The following is a 26057-nucleotide window of genomic DNA, read 5'->3' as shown; positions in this document are numbered from 1 at the left end:
GATATACGCTTCACCATATAAATATTTTATTTATTTATATCTCTTTTTTGTATGCAGCTTTATTGGTTGAACGTGGGATGTATTGGAAAACATTTTTAAGTAAAAAATATCTTCTACAGCTTTAAGTTATATAACGGTTGTATAACATTTTGTTCTAATTAAGTGTTCTTAATAAATACATTGTCACGTAGCATGCATGGGGTATATAAGACGTTCACCCGGGCCCTTTCGCTCTCATACAATTAAGCAAGAAAGAAGCAGCTTGCTTCGTGGCAATGTTATGAACACTTACTGGCCAAAACATTCAATACATCCTCCGTAAAACCAATAGCTGCATAACGGTGTAATTGAAAGCTTCTGGGTGACCGCTATACAGCATGCGATGCTTTCGACGTCCGCACTGGTTTTTATCATACGTTCTAATATATACGGGAGCCCGAAGCTTTTTGTGTCGAATAATGTTGTACAAAAGGTCTATAAAAAACACCTTCGTTAGTAACTCCCAGCTCTATAATATTGTATGTGAAAAATACTGAGCTGGTGTACCATGTCATGATAGCTGCTAAAATATCCTTTGTAATAGGCTAGTTTCCTAAAAAAATCCGTAATGTTTAATATGTATCAAAAAATATTGGACACATATATTTTTATTTGTCAATCTAACAAATAATTACATAGTTATGGTGCGTTGAAGTTCCGCACGACGTCACAACGTGCGGCACTTTTATGCACGCATTGACGTCACGGGCCTCTTCTTATGAACTTTGGCGCGCTTTATCTCTTTAAATTTTCATTAGTTTGAAAAAGTGAAAAATACGTGTAGAGTATTTATTGATAAGTTAACTGACGGACTAATTAAAACTCTTGCTTTTTGACCCAGGAAACATCCCTATTGTATGCAATAACATGAATTAGAAAGATGTGTTTTAGAGGCAGGTATCACTGTTTGTGTCACGCGAATTGAGTTATACACAGAAAAATGGACGATATCTTATTAGAACCTTTAGCTGTATAGGGCTTATTGCTATATTATGCTTAAGTGTCTTCTTTTAACGACTATTCAGCATCTAAAACAAGGGAGGGGAGAAGTAAACCCTGGTATCAATCGACCGTATCATAAAATCTCTTATGTAAAATTTCTTCAGACGACAATGTTACTGTAAAATTATATTTTTAGTTGATCTGTAACAATTAATAAATGGTTAAGTGAATTGTTGTACACGTAACATAGAAACTTCTATTACTATGGAAGACCTCAAAGACTATTTCATTCTCCATCTACGTTTGTGACCTTTAGTGCTATAGTCAAATCTACCAATTTGTTAGAACATAATACACATTTTAGCAGCTGGAATGACATAGTTTCTATCTTTCTACCTACATGTAAATATGAATGTTGTTTACGTATGTTTGTTAGACACTAATATATTATTATGTGAACCTTTTGTCGCGTTGTTTTGCACAGTTAAGTTATAATAGTTAACCTATCACGGTGTCACGCGGTCATTCGAACGCTGGATCACGCGGGTTTGCTTGGATGGGAGAGATGACGGACGAATTTTATTAAAATTATGTATTTTGTAGGTTTTTTTGAGATTCAAAGTCGAAGTATTTATTTACTGTTATTGTGATGGCTATAAACGTACTGGCTCTAAAAGTATTTTTTTGGTATTGTAAAAGGTTTTGAGAAAATAGAGATCTATAGTAGCACAAGATAATTCAATTTCTCTGTGGAAAAATCTAAAATTCGTAAAAATAGTTATCTATCTGATTGGGATGCATGAAAACTCTTATTCATTCCTAAGTCTTGCAAAGCAGTAACAACACACTTGAGAAAAAAAAGTTACTTTTATGTGCCTTGAATATGCGTTCAATATCATTGTGTACTAAAACTGTGATTACTGATACAATTTCCGGTTGTCAAATGAACAAAACTTCTTCAAAATTCGTCCGTCCATCTCTCCCCGCCCACTCCACACCTCCAATCCAGTACTGACCTATGACGTCATTGCGCAGGTGATGGTGACCAATGTGACGTCACTGCTGAAGACCGTCAAGGCTGTGGAAGACGAGCACACCAGAGGGACGAGGGCCCTCGAGTCGACCATAGAAGCTATCTCGCAGGAGATTGAGGTGAGTGATTATGAATCTTGTTGTATAGAAAATAGAGTGCAAAATAGGTCTCAGTTGTAGCAGGCCTGTTCATCTCCGCGAGTTTACAACGAAAACATAACACGCACGATGGCCCACCTACAGGATACTATTCGACAAGGCCTCACATACGAGCGAACATTGACTCACGCACGCGTAGTCTTGTGTATGATGGAAGAAAATAAAGAAAATGGTGTACTAAATACTGTGCAGTATTTAACTGCCTGAATAATAACAAAAACACAGAATTTACTTTTTTAAGTTTCCTCAAGCCACTGATAGGTAAATAAGTAGTTAATATTGTTCATGATAATTCATGCTAAATCATGTATTTCCTCCGCCATTTTCCGCAGTTTGGCACCTCACGTCACATCATTTTACCGAAGTCAGCCCTATAGCTTCGGCGCAGTGCCGATCACTGACGTTTGTCAACAAAATGGTGCTTGACTCTTGAGACAGGCTAAATTACACCATATTGTTAATGACATTGAGCATACATTTTTTTTAAATACCTTCGCGAAGTAAAACTTCTGTACGTAGTACTTATTATTATTCTGTGGTTGTAGTTACAGGTATAGCGTGTAACTGAGTATATGCCTGCGGTAGTGGAGCGATGCGAGAGGGTGTTTTTTTTTGCGTCAAAACGTCAACCAGACTTCATACATCGTGACAGCTCTTTAATAATATTGTCTTTTTCTATTTCGGCTTTATTACATTTTTGAATATTTCCCAATTCTAAAACATTCTAGAAACAAAATGAGATTAGCACAAGCTTTATTTGTCACAGGTTTCCCAACTGTACTGTATAATGTATTGCCCAACCTTGGCAGTAGGCGAGGCACACGAAGGCAAGCCTCCAGGTCCTTGAAAACAATTAAACAAAGGCTAGAGGCCTTACGTACACTTAATAAGCCGAAAGACGTAGCGTGGGCAGGCCTCCCACTAGGTGGACCGACGATCTGGTGAAGGTCGCGAGAGGTGCCTGGATGCAAGCGACTCAGGATCGGTCTTTGTGAAAATCCTTGGGGGAGGCCTTTGTCCAGCAGTGGACGCCTTTCGGCTGAAACGAACGAACACTTAATAAATGTGACCCTTAAAAACTGATCAAACTTCTTTCTCCATCCAGGTCCTTCTATCCGACTCGCCGCCCAAAGGCACGGCCACCGCCGAGGAGTTGGTGCGCTGCACTCGCCAGATGACCACCGCTACTGCAAGAGCAGTTGCTGCCGGTAACGCCAACAAGCAAGACCAGCTGACAGCAGCTGCCAACCTTGGCAGGAAGACTGTGGTGGACCTGCTGGTGGCTTGCAAGGTGAGATAGACCGTAGGGATAGTTCCTATAGGGTGTATTTTGGGGTAGAAATGTAGATGAGAGGAGAAGTTAGTCTGCTAATAAGCAAGATCAGCTCACGGCTGCCAACCTTGGAAAGAAGACTTCTGGATCTGCACCAGTAGATCCAGAACAGTATTTAAATTGGACCATAGGTATATTGTTTTAGTGTCTTTTGGGATAGCAACGCCTATTTGGCAATAGATCAGGATCATATTAGCTGCTGCTAACTCTGAGAGCAAGACTTATTAGTGCAAGGTGAGCTAGACCGTCAGGATAGTGTAGTCAGGTGTCTTTTAGAATAGCAAGGTAGAGGAGAGCAGTTGGTGCGCTGCACTCGCCAGATGACCACGGCCACTGCTCGAGCGGTCGCCGCCGGTAACGCCAACAAGCAAGACCAGCTGACGGCAGCTGCCAACCTTGGCAGGAAGACTGTGGTCGACCTGCTGGTGGCTTGCAAGGTGAGTCCAGTAGAAAACCGTCGAGGCATATAGTATCTTATAGTAAAGTCCTTTTTAGAATATCAACGCCAAAATGTCAACGACCAATCAGGTCATCAGTCCACTGATCATTATGGAAATAATTGGGGAAGGCCTATGTTCAGCAGTGGACTGTGGGTGTTAACGACAATTTTTTTTTTACCTATTTGCCTGACATTGCCATGGCCGGTTGCACCGGCCGTGGTCACAGGCTGACAGATTAATTAGTCACCTTCAAGCTTCAGAATCAGTCCAATCCACCTCAAACTTTCAGATAATAGAATATCAATTTTGTAAATGAAGTTTAATGAAATGTACTCGAAGATTGTCTCAGTATGGTTAAACATTACTTTATCTAAAGACGTTTATTTGAATTAAGACATATTTTGGCAACTTTGATAAATTGTTAGTTTCTATTGGATTGGTTGGACTAAAATTTCCTTTTAAACCTTCATATTGCCTTAAGTTATTCCAAATTTTTATTATTTGTGTAACTGACCACAAACCTCGTCCCCAGGCCGCAGCCTACACAGCGGAGAGCGAAGAAGTGCGCACGCGCACGATCGAAGCCGGCGCCGCAGCCGCCAGCGCCTACCGCGCCTTGCTGACTGCGGTGCTCAACGCCGTCGGTGGCGCCGACAAGCAACACTTCCCCGAGCTGTCTAGAAGAGTCGCCCACGCTGTGGCTGACATTATAGCTGCTGCGGAACTGCTTAAAGGTCAGTAAGAATCGCCACCACAAACAATCACCGCAATCTAATTTGTATATAGCGCCATCTATTGGCCAGTTTAGCAAGACTTCTCGGGGCTATCTAGGAGAGTAGCTCATGCTGTGGCTGATATTATCGCAGCTCTGCTGAGTTGCTGAAAGGTCAGTAAAAGTCACCACCGCAAGCTAGCTTAGAGACAGCTCCATCTGTTGGTCAGTTTAGCAAGAAAACTTCCCGGAGCTGTCTAAACGTGTTGCCCATGCTGTGGCTGATATAATAGCAGCTGCTGAGCTGCTTAAAGGTCATTAAAAGTCACCACCGCAAGCTAATTTAGAGATAGCGCCATCTATTGTCAGTTTAGCAAGGCTTCTCGGAGCTGTCTAGAAGAGTCGCTCATGCTGTGGCTGATATTATAGCGGCTGCTGAGCTACTGAAAGGTGAGTGAAAGCTACCATCGCAAGCTAGATTAGAGATAGCGCCATCTGTTGGTCAATTTCGTAAAACTTCCCGGAGCTGTCTAGACGAGTGGCCCACGCTGTGGCTGATATTATAGCGGCTGCTGAGCTGCTGAAAGGTCAGTGAGAGTCACCACTGTTTAGATTAGAAACAGCTCCATCTGTTGGTCAATTTAGCAACACTTCTACGAGCAGTCTAGACGCGTGGCGCATACTGTGGCTGATATTATAGCTGCTGCGGAACTGCTTAAAGGTCAGTAAGAATCACCACCACAAACAATCACCGCAATGTAATTTGCATTTATGGCCATCTATGTGAAAGTTACCATCGCAAGCTAGTTTAGAGATAGCGCCATCTGTTGGTCAATTTCGTAAAACTTCCCGGAGCTGTCTAGACGAGTGGCCCACGCTGTGGCTGATATTATAGCGGCTGCTGAGCTGCTGAAAGGTCAGTGAGAGTCACCACTGTTTAGATTAGAAACAGCTCCATCTGTTGGTCAATTTAGCAACACTTCTACGAGCAGTCTAGACGCGTGGCGCATACTGTGGCTGATATTATAGCTGCTGCGGAACTACTGAAAGGTCAGTTACAGTCACCACCATAAGCAACCACCGCAATCTAATTTGTATACAGCGCCATCTGTTGGTCAGTTTAGCAAGACTTCTCGGTGCTGTCTAGGAGGGTCGATCATGCTGTGGCTGATATTATAGCCGCTGCTGAACTGCTTAAAGGTGAGTGAAAGCTACCATCGCAAGCTAGATTAGAGACAGCTCCATCTGTTGGTCAGTTTAGCAAGACTTCTCGGAGCTATCTAGGAGGGGTTCGCTTATGCTGTGGTTGATATAATAGCGGCTGCGGAACTTCTGAAAGGTGAGTGAAAGTTACCATCGCAAGCTAATTTAGAGATAGCGCCATCTGTTGGTCAGTTTATTTATTTATTTATTTAAAATCTTTATTGCACACATAAAAATACAGTGGTACAACAGGCGAGCTTAATGCCATGTGGCATTCTGNCGCGGTACGGTAATAAGTACTGGTTAAACTTTTGATATTGTAATGAGGATAATAACTGTTGGTTATATAGCTTAATTTAAAACATTACTCAAATAAAAAACTTATGAATGTAAACCAGTAAAATCATAAAATCACGTTTAGCGTTTACAAACCACAAATTACACTAAAATTATTGATTAAGTAGTGAATTTATTTGCTTTCTCGTCTCTACGTGAGTCAGAATTGTAATAAATGACAAACTTTTTCAATTACCTTACCCCTAACTCGTTAGAACTTATTACTATGAATTCTTTCTTTCTTTCTTTTCAGCCAAATGACGTCCACTGCTGGACAAAGGCCTCCCCCAAGGTTTTCCACAATGAACGGTCCTGCGCTGCCCGCATCCAGGCTCTTCCCGCTTTAATTCTACTATGAATAGATAACATATAAACATAGCTGATTACGTTTTTATATGGCTTATGTATAACATACACTAAGTATAACGAAGTAAACATTAAAGGCTAAAGTTTAAACTGTGTGGATGAATGTTTGTTACTCTTACTTGAAGAAACTTAATTGCGATGAATCTTGATGAGGCTCTACAATGTTAGAGGGTTATTTATTTATTTATATTAAGCTACTTGAAGACTTACTTACAGAAATTCCAAAGTGCCAACAAATTATAAAAAATGTCATTGTATCAGAATGGATTAGATTACCTGACAGGGCTCGTCGAACTCAAGACCAGCGTTGTAAAGGCTTACTAAATACCTAACTTGTATCAGACAGAGGTAAGTGTTAGCTACCATGATCAAAGTTATATGCAGATTAGATTATAAAAAGTACACCTTGTGATACCTACTTGTCAGAATCTTCGATAATTTTTTTGAAGTAATAAAACCCAACCCAAGCAAACCATGGACGTTAACTAGTATTCCATTTAATCCAAAGGCACTTACGTACAGCTAAATTGAAACAAGGGATTTCAAAGATAAGCGAACTACAGAACGATGAAAGCTTTCATATCAAACTTGATAGCCTGCAGAACGTTCCAGTCTAGCTTATCTTTTTAAGTGCGTTTAAACCAATTTGCTAACATATTCAATATAGCGATGTCATGATGCGTATCGGATAGTATATTTTAACGATATTGCCTTGGGGAAACTTCCATAAAATGTTTTACATAATCTCACAGCATTGATTTTTACAGCGGAAAGTATTTTTAAACCACTTTAAGAAAAAGACTAAGATTGACATTGGAAACCTCCACAGGTTTCCAATGTCAATCTTAGTCTTTTTCTTCTTCAATCTTTTTTCATCTAGATTGTAAGTGACGTAAATGAATGAAGTCACTAATAAGTATTCAAACCGCGGGTTCACCCGCGTTAATACGGTTTACCACAGAAAGAAACTACAGAAAGATTATTTAAAAAATTGGTTCAGTAGTTCCATTCCAAACTCATGAACTTATAATAAGTCCAATAATATTTTGTAGCAATTATTATTACCAGTAACGAAGGATTTAGAATAGAATAGAATAGAATAACGTTTATTTTGCTGCCACATGAATACACATACATACATAAAACAAACGGTTAACATTACAGAACCAGTCAAAAGAATGATAATTAAAATTAATCGGGACAGTTACTTAGGCGGCGTTGCAGCAGCAAAAAGGTCCCCGTCTCAGCATGTGTCAAGTGCATACCACATGACGCTGATTTTCAGACGGCGGCCGTGGTCTGAGTTGCTCGGTGTATCAGGATATGAGTTTTATAAATGTCTGATTTTGGTTGTTTGTGCATACTTACCTACTAATATTTAGTGACATCCACGAGCGACTCAGCAGACAATAGTTATGGTGTTAACTGATCTATGTACTATACCGGCTCTAAGTTGCGTAACGAACTCAGGTAACGAAGCCCTAAACTCTTTTCAAGAACAGATTGAGGCTTTTTATTCAGAACTTCATGACTGTTAACAAATAAAAATTTCGTGTTACTTTTAACGGGGTCTACTTAAATGTAACCTCACAGGGTTACGCAACAGACAAGTTGGGACGTCCCGGGATTCGAACGCGCGATCGATCTCGTGACCCACTGACCCGCTGCAGGCTCCGAACGAGCGTTATAATTGAAACTATCGATGCGACTCGATACATCGAATATCTAAATCACTCGATGTTGCATGTTGACAGTTTTGATCGATTTTGCGGAAGGTGTTGACTCTACATTGTTTGAGAATGTAGGCTTCACACGGGTGTAAGTAGGTAAGTAAGTACTGATGAAACAGACCCTCCTCCTTTTTTAAAGTCCTTGAAAAAGACTCCTATGATGTTATTTTTTTCTTTTAAAAAGCTTAATCACAAGAGCTTCACCGATAGGCTGATAATGATGACGATTAGTCCGATAACTGGAAATTTAACGGACATCCGGTTGTCTTGATACTAAGTAGTCATTCTTGCAAAGTAAATACTAAGAGTTGCCATCGAAAACTTATATTGGTTACTACATTCGATAGATAAACGTGGATCGATGGTTTCCCATTAAAACTCTACCATGAGTTACATTCACGTTTACTTTACTCGATAGCATAGCGATTACTCGATTTGCACTATACAGGGTGAAATTATGTAATGGAAATTGGAAAGTACTTTTAATACTGTAGATAGAAAATTTTACTGAAAGAAAACATTCCTTTATTTTTTAAAAGAAAGAGAACTGCATTCATAGATTTTCGAAAATTCACTACCATACCATACAATTCTGTAAATAATTAAGATTTCATGGTTTTCCTTTCATTTGATTTATCAAGTTTGTTAAAGAGATTTCATCCTTATACTTAACCCTAACGATCGATGCTATAAAAATACAGGGTGTAATTTTTAACAGATTTTAGTTGGTTCGATTCCCGGGTGTAGCAAGCAAAATTTTGAAAATCTTTGAATGCAGTTCTATTTCTTTTCAAAAATAAAGGAATGTTTTCTTTGAGAAAATTTTTCTATCTACAATATTAAGAGTACTTTCCCTCCAGGTGGCATTACAAAATTCCACCCTGTATAGAGTCCATTATTATCATACAACTCCTTTTATTTACAAAACAATCTATTTCTATTGCTGAATACAGAGGCAGAAGCCGTTTTCTTCATTCTCGGAATAGAAAATAATTTCCAATTTCCATGAAGAAGCTCCCACAATACGGGTAGTTTCCAATTACAATCACCTTTCCGAGTTAAATGTTCCGTCGTGATTGAGCTCGAAGACTTTCAGCTAAATTAAGTTTGAATTATCTATGGAACTAGATACTATCTATTGGTCGAGTGTTTAACTCAGTCATGCCTGAGGTAGGGGAGCGACAAGGGAGGGGTGGCATTGACATAAAATATTATGAGACGGACTTCTTGGCGGGAATCTGAAGCGTCATGTTAGCGGTTTTGTTTTATTTCCTAAAATTCGTGTTTGGGCGACTATTAATGTGTAATAATGGTGGATTGTTAACCATTAAGTGTTCGTGAACGTGCATGAGTGTGGGCAAGTGAAACAAAACAGTGCATCGTAATTCTTCGGGTTCTCTCAAGTAGTCCATATGAGGTCTCAGTAAAGCACCAGAACTTTACTGAGACTCAAAGGGTGGGAAGGGGTATCATCTATCAACCTTCATTAAATCATTACTTGGTCTCATTTTGTAACTCGTCTCATTTTAAACTTGAAAATGGCACAAATCATGTCTACCTCGACGTGTATTGCCAACATCATCAAAAAAGAAGAAGAAGAAGAAATATTATGACGTGACAGAACAAAATCATAAAGCACATTCTGAAGTTGCTGACGTTTGACGTCAACAAAAAAAACAATTCCTGGCAATAAGTGGTGACTGAGTTTGTTCCGACGTTTCTTCTCAGCACTTGCCATATGTTTGTCTCGAAGCGCTGGTAGGGCCCAAAAGATAAGGATACATGTAAAGTGCCCCTTAAGGGCTACCTTTTCTTTTTTTAATATTTAAATTTTGACGTTCATAAGTGTCACTGACTGAGTTATGTGCTGGACCTCTAGTTTCGATTATCTAAGTATTTTCTGAACTAATTATTACTAAGGTTTCGTTTTATTATTGTTGTTCGTAAAACATCTCGTTATATTTTATGTAGACTTGTAATTTATTTTGATTAGGCCTTTAAAAATCTATTTTTGGCAGTTCAGGTTTTAAAAAGCGCTTTTATGTCCCAAGTAGTCCCAACTAAAGTTATGTTTACAGCTTTTCGTGCTGAATAGAAATGCGAATAAATTAAGTTTAAATTAGCTTTGATTATGCTCAAAAGTTTATTGTTTTTGCTAAAAATATACGATTTAATCATAAATATTTATTGTGATTGTGCTTAATAACGTACCTATACGAAAAGACGGCTATTAAGAGAGAGGTAGTAGTTAAATAATTCCAACCTTGGGCCATTTGATTTTTCAAATTATTAGAAATCTACAACTAATATTACAAAACTGAAGTTTGTTTATTTGTTAGCTTGAACGCGCTAATCTCAGGAACTGCTGATCCGATTTAAAAAATCTTTTTGGGTTGGATAGCCTTTTATCGAGGAAGGCTTTAGGCTATATCATCACCCTACAGCCAAAAGAGGTGAGCAGTAAAGAAAATTTTGTAAAACGGGAATATTATTCAAACTATTTTTACGCGTACGAAGTCGTGGGCACAGTTACTTTTATGATAATCGTGTAACGTAAGCACCAACTATTAATTAGTTATTAATTACAGAAAGGACCGACTGTTCGAATTAATTAACTTTGACATAGGTACTCCTTGTTGTTTATCTTGCAATCGATGGAAACGTACAAATCGACGGGGAACACGCAACTTAGGTAGGTATTTGTAATAATTAACTTAACAACGATATTTTCAAGTTATCTTTACTGTTACTGTGCTGTGATAGCAACTAACTATAATAACTATCTTCCAATAAGGTTGAGTAGTACGTACCTATTATATTATCTGTGGTAGTACCTACACGTCCTGGGGGATAGCTAACTGTCTTGGCACCCAACGAATTTAATCAGAAGAATATATTAATGTATATGAAGAGTTCCAAATCCTTATAATATCGACTTCCCTCCGTTGCATAGTGGGAGACATATGACTATTTAAAGTTTAAGGTAAGTATTAAACCTTTCTCTGGATAGTTTCATTGGAGGCCAATCTGTAGATCCTGACTATGTAACAGGAGTTGCAATGGTGGAAAAGTGTGGTAGGATAAGTAGGGTAAGGTGGGGCACAATGTTACACGGGGTACAATGTTACAATGCATATTTCTCCGTCCCTTTCTATTAGTTGTATGATGTTGATACACGTTTGTTAAGCTCTTAGGAGCTGCTGAACTGAGCCGCTGAACATCATACAACTAATAGAAAGGGAAGGAGAAATATACATTGTAACATTGTACCCCGTGTAACATTGTGCCCCACCTTACCTACCGTTTATCTTTATCTTCCAAAAATGTATATTTCGAACTCCTCCTGCATTCTTCTGATAAAATCTGACCCTCTGAGACTAGTTACACAACCTTCACTGGTTTTGTTTCATTGGAAGAAAACTGTGGGTCCTGGCTGTAGACGAGTTGTAGCGATGGACTGATGGGAGAAAGAGGTGGGATTAAGTAGTCAAGCTGTGTCTGTCTATGCGCATTAGACCCGATTTCCGCCAAAGCGGAGCGGAAAGATAAATTCGAATGACCAGATTTCGTTATTTTAACATTAACATCAGCTCTCCGCTCAACTTCGGTTCTGAAATCTGACTGGTTTTTCAAACACATTTATTTTCACCTCTCTCCGCTTTGGTGGAAACCAGGCTTCACGGGCGCGTAGGAAACTGGCGTTGTAAACAATGAGGTACTTGACACCATTATCCAATAATTTCTAGGCACAACTTTAAAAAACCATTTTCTAGCCCTGAAAGTCAAGTTAGCCTTCAATTTTCAGTTAGCTGAAAAATATGATTTCATGAAGTTTGAATTCAATGGATAGTTAAAATTTTAACATTACCACAAATAATACATTCTTACGTCATAGTGAAACATAATCGTATTCCATTCAAAGTGTATTCGCCTTTGCAAATAGTTTAGGTAGTTACCTAATGCAATATTTGTACTAATTAAATGTATGTTAAATTAGTTAATTATTATTTACTTTTTTTAATTCTCAGTCACGTGGTATCCCATGTGCCCAGACAGTCCTGACCTTCCACAGCACAGCGCATCCCCTGCACTCCCCCGCGCATAATCAATATCGGGCATACAACCTCCATGGGCCTCGTGTATAGGAATATAACCTCTTTTTTCGTAAACCTTTTTAGCTGTGACTTTTTGATGGATTTAAAAAACAAAAAGAAAAACAGAGATGGGATTCGAAATTGAAAAGTTGAAGAGATTCGGAGTCAATGTTAGTTCTTTTAAATTTTAATGCAAGTTGCATAGTTTTCAAAAAGCGTGAATTGAAAGTGACAAATTAATTGTATTAAATCCAAATTGAATTAACTATATCTATAAGACTTAGAATAATTCTAATTAATTTAGTGAAAAGTGTACATCATGTTGATAAATAAATTAAACTTACCGGGATCGAAGGAAAGTCCAAAAAAGAAGTGTTCGAAACTTTAAAAAGAGAACGTAAAACGCAGCACAGTTCCGGAACCTTTAGTTTTCACGATTTTTTTAATTTGCATTTAAAATTCAAATTTCGCACGCGGTAGACGGACATCCGCCGCGAAGGTACCACACTGACTGCCGACATCGACACTGTTTAGGGATGTCCAGCCAACAGCTTACATTATATCGATAAAATTAAATAACGTGCGTAAAATGTGTCTTTGAACCAGTTGATATGAAATAAACATCAAGTTTTTATTGTGTTAACAATTTTATGTGCATTCAAAAAGTAGTAGGGAAAAATAATAATTACACGCTAAGTGATTTATTAAAATGTCAATGTCGAAATAAAATGTAATACTCTTGGGTAGTGGGAAGTCTAAGAAAACATTTCAAAAATCTTCATGTACTTGCTGCCACGTAATCAAGCAGCACAATTAGTTAATTGCTCTAATTGCCACGAATGCTCGGCCCACACTGCCGAATCACACGGCCATCTACCTACACCCAATTGTATCATAGTTCGCAGGTCAGACATTTTATCTTAAAACAATAAAGAATCTTGTTATCGGACTAATTAACTTGCAATAATAATATATTGACATAATTATCAGAATATTTTGAACCTTGTTATCATGTCAATACAATGCACTCGTACATGCATTGTATCTGGGCAAAATGAACCTTCGGTGTGGTGAGTAATCTGTATTCGAAGAACGACAGAAACTAGGATATTATTTAATAATGCGAGTCATCATATCTGTCCTTTAAACTGCAATAGTTCATAAGTTAAAAATATGATTTTATTTATTCAGATGGTTCTTTTGATGTGAGACGTAATCAATGAAGCTGTAGTGGTGATTAACGCCCGTATTCACAAACATTACTATGAGGTCTCACAGTGCGCGTGGACGCACAGGGTGACACATGAACCAATTACAGAGCTCTATTCAACGCTGTGCGTTCGATTTGCTGCTTTACTTAAGCAAGCATCGTATGTGAGTGAATACGGGCGTAAGTCTGTAAACCTTAACTGATCTTCGTTAACTTATTTATTATGTAACTTCTTCTAATATTATAGGTACTTGTCAGGGATATAACGATAACGATAACATTATGCGACACTGTCCTTAGCCTTCACTTTTAATAGTAAACATCGCGTCTCTATACTTCTAGGTTGTGTACAAACTCTTCAATCACCATGTCATAATTGTTTATAAGAAAATATTCACGATAAGCTGCAAATTGAGGACTTAATTAAACCGCTATCTTCTGTAAACATGACACTAACGACCGCTATTTATAGGAGCCTGAGGAACAAGGAACACCTTCAATATACACTCTGATTAAAAGGCAACCCGATAAGTACATACAGACATTCACTTTATTCCTACCACGATATACCTATTATTTTATACCAATCATTTACGTGCCTATTCGACTTGCATAAAATATAGATTTATTTTATGTATTATGTAAATTAAGAACAAATGGGTAAAAATACACACAATGAGTGATGCATAATTTTTGTGTTTTTCATAAAATATTATGATTCTTTGATGCAAGTGTTTATTTTTGACGCAAGAGGTTGTTACACCCTACCTTACGCACGAAAAATTAAATAAACAATAATAAGATTTTCACGATGTTCTCATTTTCGAAAACATCGATAAATAAGTAAATAGAACCAAAACCACCCCTATTCTCAGGTGACGTCACACCTTCGCCGGAGGTGGGCTGTAGGCATGCGCGGGAAAACCGCCATTTTGTTTTCACTCGGCACTCTCCGTCGCTATTCGGGTAACATCGGGGGGTGAATTCATGCGAATACTTTCTTTGCCATGCAAAAATGTAGCTCGGCTCGGCTTTCCAGGTGCGGATTTTTGCCCTCAGGGGGGTAGAAACATTTATAATGTAGGGTTATCCTATGACGTGCGGTATCAACTGCTACGTAGTTACTTTCATCGTCTCTACTAAGTATCATAACTATCACAATTTTAATTTCATCGTCTCTATTTAGAACATAACACAATTTATTAATTCAACCTACTTGATGTCAGGTATCAAGTCTGACACCAGGGGCAGGGTCATGGTTATGACCGCAAGTGTTTATTAAAAATATGTTATGTGTCACAGTTTAGTGTTACTCATTTTATCTATTGTTTTACACAGACAGACTCTACAAAAAAAGTAATCAGGAAAGCGTGAGAAGTAAAAGTAAAAATTGGGCATTTTTTTTTCGTAGATCGTTTAATAAATACTTTCAGTAGGTATTCATGGAAACGCCCGAAATCAAAACACCCACTTGATTGAAAATGTTCTGACAGATTGAATAAACAAACTCTTCATCTACCTACATGTTTACAAGTGAGTGGGTATTAAAAATATTGATTAAGAGTTAATAAACCTCGTTATTTATAGGACAGGGTCTGTGCTGGGAGCTCCCTGGTCTTAGTATCGGACGCCCGGTTCACGACAAGTTCTAGACCTCTAAACTATTTCTCAAAATGCATTAAACTTTATAAAATTTGCTTTTGCCCGCAGATTCGCTCGCTAGAAAGTAATAATATAGAAGGTTTATGTCACACAACAGAAATAATGTAGCTCTCTACCAGTTAAATACTTTACAAAATCGGTTCAGTAGTTCCAGACTCTACTTACAAACAAACTATTTTTTTTGCGATTGGAATGATTGATTTGATCCTTAATAAAGATCCAGGGTTTACGACACGATTCCAAAGATTACAAGACCTTTAGTAGAGTCGCGGTAAACGGTAACTTATACCAGAATAAGACAAAAAGGGCAGTTTAAAAAAAAAACCTACCTAGCTGTGGGAAGTGTGGGATGTGTGTAAGATTAAGTGACTAGTTAAATCGTACTTAGTTCAAAAGAATGTTTTTTCGAAACGAGAAACATTCGCTATAAGTTTCATGAAAATACTCGTATGTTGCAATAGTTCGGTATCAAAAGGCCCGCGTCATTTCTATTTTTACTCAGCTTTAGGTCATACGAAAGGTCTAAAGTTGAACCTAAAACTGTTTTGCGTGACTCTATTATTGTCATCGAGGGAAAGCCATGATAATGACTTTATACAAATATTAATCCACGTTATAATAGTACCTAATTGCAGGTCGTGAATTTGCTATCTATTGGTAAATAGGATGGGTTTTGTAGAAAATAATATAGGTACCAAACCATACCAGTCAATGTTATGTAATGAAAAACTTAGAACTTTATGTAGTGTTTCTACTGACTTTGTCGTAAAACCTTATCTTCATAATGTTAGCTTACATAAGGTCTTATTCTCGCAGAGACATCTCGTTTTTTGTAGGATCCTTCCTTAGTAACGTATTTCAAATATATAGTTACAATATCCCGAACCCGGTGACCATTCCAATTTTTTTTTGGTCCTGCTATGCTGGATCCAGCAAAACAGGGTTACCCTGGGCCTAAAGGCTTAGTATTCTCAATACACCCCTTCCAATCATTTACAGCGAGAGAACGGTCCACTGCAGCTTCGCAATCAGAGTCCAATTACTGTTCCCTCTGCAACTTTGATCGTTGTCCAGTGGGCGGGTAGTTACCCCTGCGGGGTGCATATTGCACGATTTTCTAATTAGTGCCTAGTGCCTACTAGCTTTTGCCTGCAGCTTTGCCCGCATGAAATTCAATTAGTCACAGATTATTGCAAATTATTGTGATGTAATACTTATAAACGACAGTAAACTTGCATCAAAATCCGTGCATTAACGTAATTTACAAACTTTCGCGATTCAAACTCACAGCTACTAAGTACTCTGATAAAGGTAACTTTTTGGATAGTAAGTAGTATTTACCTGACGTCAGCCTTCTCATCAAGTCTGCGTGCTGTGATCAATTATTGATATTTGATATAATTTTAGTAAGTTGAATCATATTATCATCATTATCATTTCAGCCATAGGACGCCCACTGCTGTAGGTTAAATGATCAATTTTAACATTCGCGTTGCACATAATATAACGTAAGTGCGCCTATTAACGACCCCCCAAAATTTGTATCCTATTACCGCCCTATTTTTCTTTCTTTCATAAAAGACATAATAACAGGTTCCAGAAAACACGTTACTTAAAAAATATCTAGATATGTTTATTGACTATCNATATGTTCAAGGAAATGCTTGCGCACAGAGTATTTGAACACAAACTTGCTGGGAGCCTGCCTAATGTTCTCAGGAAGAGCGTTCCAAAGGCGAATAGATTGGAGAAGGAATGAGTTAGAGAGGAAACCAGTGCGGTGGGATGGGGTAGAAAGAAGAAGTTTGTTGGAGGAACGAAGTTGCCTTACGTGAGTTGAACTTAGAAGAGTATACTGAGATTTCAGATAGGAAGGAGCATTAGGGTCGTTTAAGATGGTAAAAAGTGTAGTGAGAATTCTGGCATTACGCCGTAGAGGAACAGGTAGCCATTTGAGCTCAGATCGGTAGGAGGAGATGTGGTCATACATACGTAGACAAAATATGAACCGGATACAATTGTTGAGAAGGCGGTCCAGTTTGTTAAGGAGAACTTGATTAAGGTCCGGATAACACACATCAGCATAATCTATGAGCGGGAAAATTAGTAACAGTTTAGCAAGACTTCTCGGTGCTGTCTAGGAGAGTCGCTCATGCTGTGGCTGATATTATAGCGACTGCTGAGCTGCTTAAAGGTCAGTAAGAATCACCACCACAAGCAACCACCGCAATCTAATTTGTATATAGCGCCATCTGTTGATCAGTTTCGTAAAACTTCTTGGAGCTGTCTAGGAGGGTCGATCATATTGTGGCTGATATAATAGCCGCTGCTGAACTCCTGAAAGGTCAGTGAGAGTCACCACTGTTTAGATTAGAAACAGCTCCATCTGTTGGTCAGTTTAGCAACACTTCTACAAGCAGTCTAGACGCGTGGTGCATACTGTGGCTGATATTATAGCAGCTGCGGAACTGCTGAAAGGTCAGTTAGAGTCACCACCACAAGCAACCACCGCAATCTAATTTGAATATAGCGCCATCTGTTGGTCAGTTTAGCAAAACTTCCCGGAGCTGTCTAGACGTGTAGCCCACGCTGTGGCTGATATCATAGCGGCTGCGGAACTTCTTAAAGGTCAGTGAGAGTCACCACCGCAAGCTAATTTAGAGATAGCGCCATCTATTGTCAGTTTAGCAAGGCTTCTCGGAGCTATCTAGGAGGGGGTCGCTCATGCTGTGGCTGATATCATAGCGGCTGCAGAGCTGCTTAAAGGTCAGTGAAAGTTACCACCGCAAGCTAATTTAGAAATAGCGCCATCTATTGGTCAGTTTAGGAACTATTCACTTGTTACAAAGCAGCATCGTCAGGTCATTTAGCCTCCACTACAGAAACATAACTCTCAAAGTCACTAAAGGCAAATAAAGGAATTGCCTATATTTTTTTGACTTACATGGTCGTTAATATTCAAATCGAAACAATGCCTACACTCCCCACGCTAGCCAGACGGCTTGGGAAGACCTGATGTTCGCATGATTATCCATTCACCTCTTACAACATCCACGGGAAGAGTAAGAGTGGTCCTCCTAAACCACTCAGTCATAACGCTTAAAGTCCCTTGTCACATCATTAATCAGATCTGTCAATATCAATATTCTATAGAGACTTTTGTAAACCCTTGAAAAAGAGGCTGACAATGGTGAACGAGTTTCTTCTGCTTCTTCTCAGCACTGGCCCATTTATTGTCCCGGAGCAGTGGTAGGGTTAAAGTAAGACTAGGACGTTTATTTATTTTATTTATTTGATCACCAACAAGGTTACATTGTAGAAGAAAAAGTTACAAAAACGACACTTGTTAAATGCAAACTTAATTAAAGGCGAAAACAACATGCATTGAATTTTTTCAAAGTTAAAATTTCTTTATTTGTATAGACTATTATAGTGCTTACAAATCGTCAAATATTTTGCTCTTAAGGAGCCTCTACATGTCTCATAATCTTTTTACCCTACCAGCGCTTCGAGACCAACATTTGGCAAGTGCTGAGAAGAAGCGCCGCAACAAACTCAGTCACCACTGTCTGCTATTGTCATTAGATACTAAAGCAAAAAGCATATCAGCAGAAAATAAAAACCTTAATGACGTATGACTTTTGTCCCCAACAGGATCGGACTGGGTGGACCCAGCAGACCCGACTGTGATAGCGGAAAGCGAGCTACTGGGTGCGGCGGCGTCCATCGACGCGGCCGCGAGGAAACTGGATGCGTTGAGGCCGCGACGACCGGCTGTTGTGCAGGTGAGAATGTGGTTGTTTATCTGGCAGATAAAGTTGCTGATAGACTGTCAGAGAGTTATCTGGTGGAGAAATTCAATTTTTTTAGGTGTTTGATGTACCACTTGTATGCAGGGTTAATTTATCTGGTAGATAAAGTGGCTGATAGGCTGTCAGAGAGTTATCTGGTGGAGAAACTTTATTTTGGGTGCTTGATTCACCACTTGCTGATAGAGTACTTGATAGCTTATTGGGAACTTATCTGAACGATAAACTCCAACTTTTTTTAGACTGTTTCACCATTTGCTGTTAAACCTACCTGATAGACTATTTTAGGAATTTATCTACCTCATAAATAAAATTGCACCATTTGGTTTAATTGATATGAAAGAATAAAAAGACATGTGGAAGATACAGTACTTAGCTAGTAATAGAAGCAGCAACCTTCAAGACAGCGTTATCTGAAACTTTAAGACTATCTGAAACTATCAGGAACTGGTGAAATTGACTTATATTATGTAAAATCTCATTATTATGTTTTCCATTTATTGTAATAATTACGCAATCAAAACCTCAAAAAAAAATACAGAACATTGTCACATTGTGACTGAAAAATGACAGAAGAACATCAAAAAAGAAGAAAGAAGCCAGACAGAAGAGTTACAAAGAACAGAAGAACGTCACAGAAGAATAAAGAAGAAAGAAGTGAACTTAAAGCCGCGCGTCGCTGAGATATGTTTGATATTCTTGGTTGTTTTAATATCACCCAGGAATCAAACATATTACACAGGGACCGTGGCAATGTCTTCAGGGGAGAATAAGAAGAAATGAAGAAAGAAAGAAGATACCAGTTTACTATGTTTTTGATGTACTCGTATATTGTTGAATTTAATATGACAGCAGACGGTTTTTGCTCAGGTACATAATTTAGGACTGTTATTTTGCATGTAAAAATAATCAATTCATAACTTCAATCATTTAACTGCTAAGCTAAATGGGTATCATGATGTACAGGATAATATGATAACCAAATCTTGTAAACATTAATGAAATGCAATAAACACATTTTAACTATTTATTTATTTAAAAATCTTGGAAAAGAGGTTAACAATAGTGATTTAGTTTCTTGCGCTGCTTCTTCTCAGAACTACTGTCCCGAAGCAGTGGTAGGGTTAATGCTGCAGTGTAACCGTATAAAAGTAACGTAGACATCTTTTGTTACCGACACTCAATTTTGACACCTCAATTTAGTAGTATGAGGAATAGAGTTATTGTATGATGTCAACTCATACAACTAGAAGCAATTGGTCACGAAAAGTGTCTATGTCTACACAGAGAGTGGTTAATTCAAAAGTTTCTACGTTAGTCTCTTTCACACAATGTATTTTGTTACTGAAATAAAGGACTTTTGACTAAAAGACACTATTTTCGACAGGAGACCGATGACAGCCTGAACTTCGATGAGATGATCCTGCAAGCGGCCAAATCCATCATCGCTGCTACGTCAGCTCTTGTACGCGCCGCATCCGCCGCACAGAGGGAGCTTATCGACCAGGTGAGCACAGGACAGAGTAGAATAGAAGGTGTCAAAACAGGGTGATCAACAGGTGCCCCCCATAAAGGCGCCTTGGTCGTTTCTAGTACCCAAGGCGCCGACCACTATGCGGCAGAGGGAACACCCCAGGTTTTTAGCGGGTTCGAGTCCCACGTAACCTGCCGTCCCCCGGCGGTAGGTATGGATGGGCCATTTTCCTGGGTAAAAAAGGGTGATCACCAGGTCATTTAAGGTCATATTCTGTGGTTGACTGGCAGATAATGCCACCTGGCATTAAGTCAGACTGCATAAGATTGGGAATTCATTTATGGGGAAATGTATTAAATTATTTAATAAATTACCACAAACTGTTGTAGAACTACCCATTCATAAATTCAAAGCACATATTAAAAGTACCTTAATGAAAAAGGGCTACTATAAAGTCGATGATTATTTAAAAGATAAAAATGTTTGGGATGCGTAACTGCCTAGCTCGAATAAATATTTATAACTATGTATTATGAAAACCTGTAAACCTTTGAAAAAGAGGCTGACAATAGTGTCTGAGTTTCTTGCGCTGCTTCTTCTCAGCACTGGCCCATTTATTGTCCTGAAGCTGTGGTAGGGTTATTAATACTGGGACGTGTAAAAGTGCTTTTTTAAAGCCTACTTACAGAAATAAATGAGTTTTACTGAGTCCGCCACCGTACAGTTGTATGTGCAAAAGTGTAAATAAATAAATAAAATATCAGACTTGTCAACTCGGAAAGGGATCAACACCTTATTGCCTTTCTCGAGCTATCATTGCCTTTCGCGAGCTGTCATCGCCTTTCGCGCGCTGTCAACCGGGAGGCGAGGCGTTTACGTTACGGTGCGGATAGTTTACGTTGCAGTATGGATTTTCACACAAAGAATAGTGACCGCCTCGAGTTGATACGGTTACAATCCGTTTCCGGTTTGATAAGTGTGCTTCGTCCTCATGTCTTCGATACAGAAACACGTTCCTCTCCAATCTGCCAGAGATTGAAGGATTTGGCCTACATTCCCCACCTTACAACGCTAGCCGGATGGTTTGGAGAGATGATGATGATCAAATTACAGATTGATAAAACTTGACACCGTCTATAGCTGCTATCAAGCTGTAGATCGTGGCTTCACAGTGAATAATCCCGAACAGTTTTGATGTACAGCTTGACCGACCGCCAATAAAAGCCCTACCAGTGAAGGTCAAGTCGGTCCCGGGGGAAAGTTAAACTGTCATTGGACCCGCAACGAAATTAATCAGAAGAACATAGGAGGAGTTCGAACTTCATTGCATAGCGGATGACAGGTGACAACAGACAACAGCATATCAGAATTTATACATTATTGTTGGAAACTCGCCTCTATTCTAACTGCTTTAGACCCCACAGTGTTTAGTTTGACATGCCACTGTCTGTACTTATTTACATTAGTGTGATTTTTTAATATTTCTTTCTATTCCCTAGGGCAAAGTAGCGCGTCGTCCGGCAGCGTCGTCCGACGACGGTCAGTGGTCCGAAGGACTGGTATCCGCCGCAAGACTGGTAGCCGCCGCTGCCCATGCATTAGTAGAAGCAGCCAATGCCTTGGTCCAGGGCGCAGCCTCTGAAGAGCGCCTTATATCTAGCGCGAGACAGGTGGCTGCGTCTACAGCTCAACTGCTGGTGGCTTGCAAGGTGAGTCCTGCATCGCGGTGACGAAGTTTTTTTCCCGATCCTTATATAGCTCCGTACAATGAGGTTGAGTCAGACCAAAGTCGAGTGTCGACCCTTGACAACTGCTGTCAGTTAGCTAACTGAGGTGTTTCTCATGGGTTTCCTCGCTCTCTATAGCTTTTCTCTCTTTCTTTACCAATAGAATGGAGTGAGATAGCAAGACTTGAGGGTGTCCGTTAGGGAAAGTGCCCTTGCTAGGTAGGAAAGTGCCCTGTCAGTTAGGGTATTAGGTTGTCTTTCTCATGGGTTTTCTCGCTCCCTGTAGCTTTTCTCTCTTTCTTTACAAATAGGACAGAGAGAGATGGCAAGACTGAGGATTTTCGTTAGGGAAAATGCCTCCCGGCTTTAGTATCTTGCTAAGTAGGAGAACTCTTCTTGGAAAACTGTCTTACTGAAGTTAGGCTTTTCTGGGTAGTCTTATGAATTTCCTCGCACCCTGTAGCTTCTCTCTTTCTTTAACAATAGGACAGAGGGAGATAACAAGACACGAGGGTTTGCTTTAGGGAGAATGCCTCTTTCCTTAAGTATCTTGCTAGGTAGGCAAACTTCGGTAGGCAGTGGTCACTATTAGGTCTCCTAGTGGTAGTTCTCATGCCTTCGTGGAGGCAGCTAATGCCTTGGTCCAGGGCGCAGCCTCTGAGGAGCGCCTGATATCCAGCGCGAGACAGGTGGCCGCGTCTACAGCTCAACTTCTGGTGGCTTGCAAGGTGAGTCCTGAATCGCGGTGACGAAGTTTTTTTTCCGATCCTTATATGTATAGCTCCGTACAATCTGGTTGAGTCAGACCAAAGTCGAGTGTCGACCCTTGAAAACTGCTGTCAGTTAGGTTACTGTGGTCTTGCTCATGGGTTTCCTCTCTCTCTCTATAGCTTTTCTCTCTTTCTTTACCAATAGGACAGAGAGAGATAGTAAGACTTGAGGTTTTCCGTTGGGGAAAATGCCTTTGCTAGCTAGGTAGGTATAAACCTTAAAAAAGCAGCGGTCAGTAGCTAAAGTCCCCTGGTGGTAGCTTCCTCGTGGAGGCAGCCAATGCCTTGGTCCAGGGCGCAGCCTCCGAAGAGCGCCTGATATCCAGCGCGAGACAGGTGGCTGCGTCTACAGCTCAACTTCTGGTGGCTTGCAAGGTGAGTGGGCCATTCCTGAATCGCGGTGACGAAGTTTTTTTCCCAATCCTTATATAGCTCCGTACAATGTGGTTGAGTCAGACCTTCCGTCCCCCGGACACGGCCTGAGCCGAGGTCCGAGCCTACCGTGGCGCCCTCAGGCCGCGTCCGTAGTCCCCTCGATCGGGCCCACTAGAGTGAGCCCGCCGTAGGCTGGACTTTGGTCCAACACCGCGGTGGGCAACCCTCTAGTTGGGTTCGCCACTGATCGGGCGCCTTATGCGCTCGGTACGGCCCGATCGCGAACGTCGGTCTGCGACCGACGATCGCCAAACGGCTAGAGTGCCTTCTGTACTCGCCACTCTGCCCGGTGAAGCTGGAAAAGCTCCTCAAGCTACCAGCGCGCGTCCCTTCAAAAAAAAATAAAAAAAAATAAAAAAAATTGAGTCAGACCAAAGTCGAGTGTCGACCCTTGAAAATGCTGTCAGTTATGTTACTGTGGTCTTTCTCATGAGTTTTCTCGCTCTCTGTAGCTTTTCTCTCTTTCTTTACCAAGAGGACAGAGAGAGATAGCAAGACTTGAAGGTGTCCGTTAGGGAAAGTGCCCTTGCTAGGTAGGTATAAACCTTGGTAGGCAGCGATCAGTAGCTAAAGTCCCCTGGTGGTTTTTTCCTCGTGGAGGCAGCTAATGCCTTGGTCCAGGGCGCAGCCTCCGAAGAGCGCCAGATATCCAGCGCGAGACAGGTGGCTGCGTCTACAGCTCAACTTCTGGTGGCTTGCAAGGTGAGTCCTGAATCGCGGTGACGAAGTTTTTTTCCCGATCCTTATATAGCTCCGTACAATGTGGGAAAGTCAGACCAAAGTCGGCCCTTGACAACTGCTGTACTGCAGTTAGGTTACTGTGGTCTTTCTTACGGGATTGGTCGTTCCCTGTAGCTTTTCTCTCTTTCTTTACCAATAGGACAGAGAGAGAAGCAAGACTTGAGGGTTTCCGTTAGGGAAAATGCCCTTGCTAGGTAGGTAAACCTTGGTAGGCAGCGGTCAGTAGCTAAAGTACCCTGGTGGTAGCTTCCTCGTGGAGGCAGCCAATGCCTTGGGCGCAGCATCTGAAGAGCGCCAGATATCCAGCGCGAGACAGGTGGCTGCGTCTACAGCTCAACTACTGGTGGCTTGCAAGGTGAGTGGGCCATTCCTGAATCGCGGTGACGAAGTTTATTTTCCGATCCTTATACAAAATAAATTTTATAAAATCCGATTTGTATGAAAATTAAAATAATTAAAATGAAGATATCAATTTTCTGACTTCACCATACCATTTATATGACCATGTTAACATGGGCTAGTGTCGGCTCATATACCCATTTACCTAACACCCTGTATAGCTCCGTACAATCTGGTTCAGTCAGACCAAAGTCGACCCCTGATACCTATATGGATGTTAGCTAGGGTGCTATGGTTAGTCTTATGGGTTTCCTCCCTTGCTGTTTCCTCACTTGATGTTTCCTCACTTTCTTACTCAGTACCTGAAAGGGAGAAAGCACGATGTAGAGACTAGGGGGAAAGGTTTTCCTTAGGGACCTTGGTAAGCTAAGGCCGTCATCAGTAAGATCCTACAGTATCCACCCTCGTGAAAGCAGCTCCCTGTTGCCTTCTTTTTCTTTACCAATAGGACAGAGGGTGATAGCAAGAGTAAAGGGTAATTAGTATCAATTAAGACTACATTTGGCTGAAACGAACGAAGACTGTATTATATTTAATCCTATTTCTTAAATGCAACACTAAAACTCCATCTATCCCCCAGGTGAAAGCCGACCCCAGTTCGGAATCGACCCGACGACTGCAGGCGGCCGGCGCGGAAGTCATCCGCTCCACCGACGGGCTCGTGCGAGCCGCCAGGGACGCGATACATTGCGAGGAAGAACGTAGCCTGGTCCTCAACAGAAGAATGGTGGGCGGCATCGCGCAGGAGATTGATGCCAGGTGAGATATCCGGCTCGAAGGACCATATATTACATGAGTGACGCTTTACACTGCGAGGAGGAGCGCAGCCTGGTCCTCAATAGACGAATGGTGGGCGGCATCGCGCAGGAGATCGACGCCAGGTGAGATATCCGGCTCGAAGGACAATAAATTAAATAAGTGACGCTTTACACTGCAAGAAGGAGCGCAGCCTGGTCCTCAATAGGAGGATGGTCGGCGGCATTGCGCAGGAGATTGATGCCAAGTGAGATATCTGGCTCGAAGGACTTAAGTTAAATAAGTGATTATAGTATCACTGCGAGGAAGATCGTATTCTGCCCCCCTAACAGGAGAATAGTGGGTGGGATCGCGCAGGAAATTGTTGCAGGGCAAATCCGGCTTGAAGGACCATAAAAACGACGGGTTCGTGCGAATGGTGCTTGATGCTATACACTGTAAGTAAGAGTGAAGCTTGGTGCTTTACAGGAGAATGGTGATTGCATAGGAAATCGATATTAATTAAGATCCGGTTCGAAGGACCATAACTATATGAAAAATATCATTGAAAACTGTTTGCTTTCTAACGTTGTAACCCTTTAACTAGTATAGAGAAAAATATTTTTCATTAGTTTTGAACCTCATGTTTTCAAATCAAATCAAATATATTTATTTTGCGAACATGGGTAAATGTAGGTATTACAAGTAT

The 26057-nt window shown here is 40.3% G+C and overlaps 1 protein-coding gene across 13 annotated transcripts in view; it reads left to right on the top strand.

Annotated features, from left to right (window-relative positions):
• rhea (Talin_middle and talin-RS domain-containing protein rhea) overlaps positions 1-26057 on the top strand; it is a 139605-nt gene that overhangs the window by 101718 nt on the left and 11830 nt on the right. For 12 of the 13 annotated variants that reach the window (XM_028311764.1, XM_028311772.1, XM_028311769.1 and 9 more), the window contains 7 exons: positions 2017-2133; positions 3278-3463; positions 4478-4679; positions 18913-19043; positions 20455-20574; positions 22041-22250; positions 25194-25372. In XM_028311764.1, the coding sequence (XP_028167565.1) occupies positions 2017-2133; positions 3278-3463; positions 4478-4679; positions 18913-19043; positions 20455-20574; positions 22041-22250; positions 25194-25372 (1145 nt within the window). Of the gene's footprint in view, positions 1-2016; positions 2134-3277; positions 3464-4477; positions 4680-18912; positions 19044-20454; positions 20575-22040; positions 22251-23311; positions 23486-25193; positions 25373-26057 lie in introns of those variants that run through there. The other variant, XM_028311774.1, reaches the window with a different exon arrangement.

Source organism: Ostrinia furnacalis, unplaced genomic scaffold, assembly GCF_004193835.3.
Source record: "Ostrinia furnacalis isolate ACB-3 unplaced genomic scaffold, ASM419383v2 OfSCF3546, whole genome shotgun sequence".
Taxonomy (NCBI): domain Eukaryota; kingdom Metazoa; phylum Arthropoda; class Insecta; order Lepidoptera; family Crambidae; genus Ostrinia; species Ostrinia furnacalis.
This window is presented reverse-complemented; position numbering and strand designations above follow the sequence as displayed.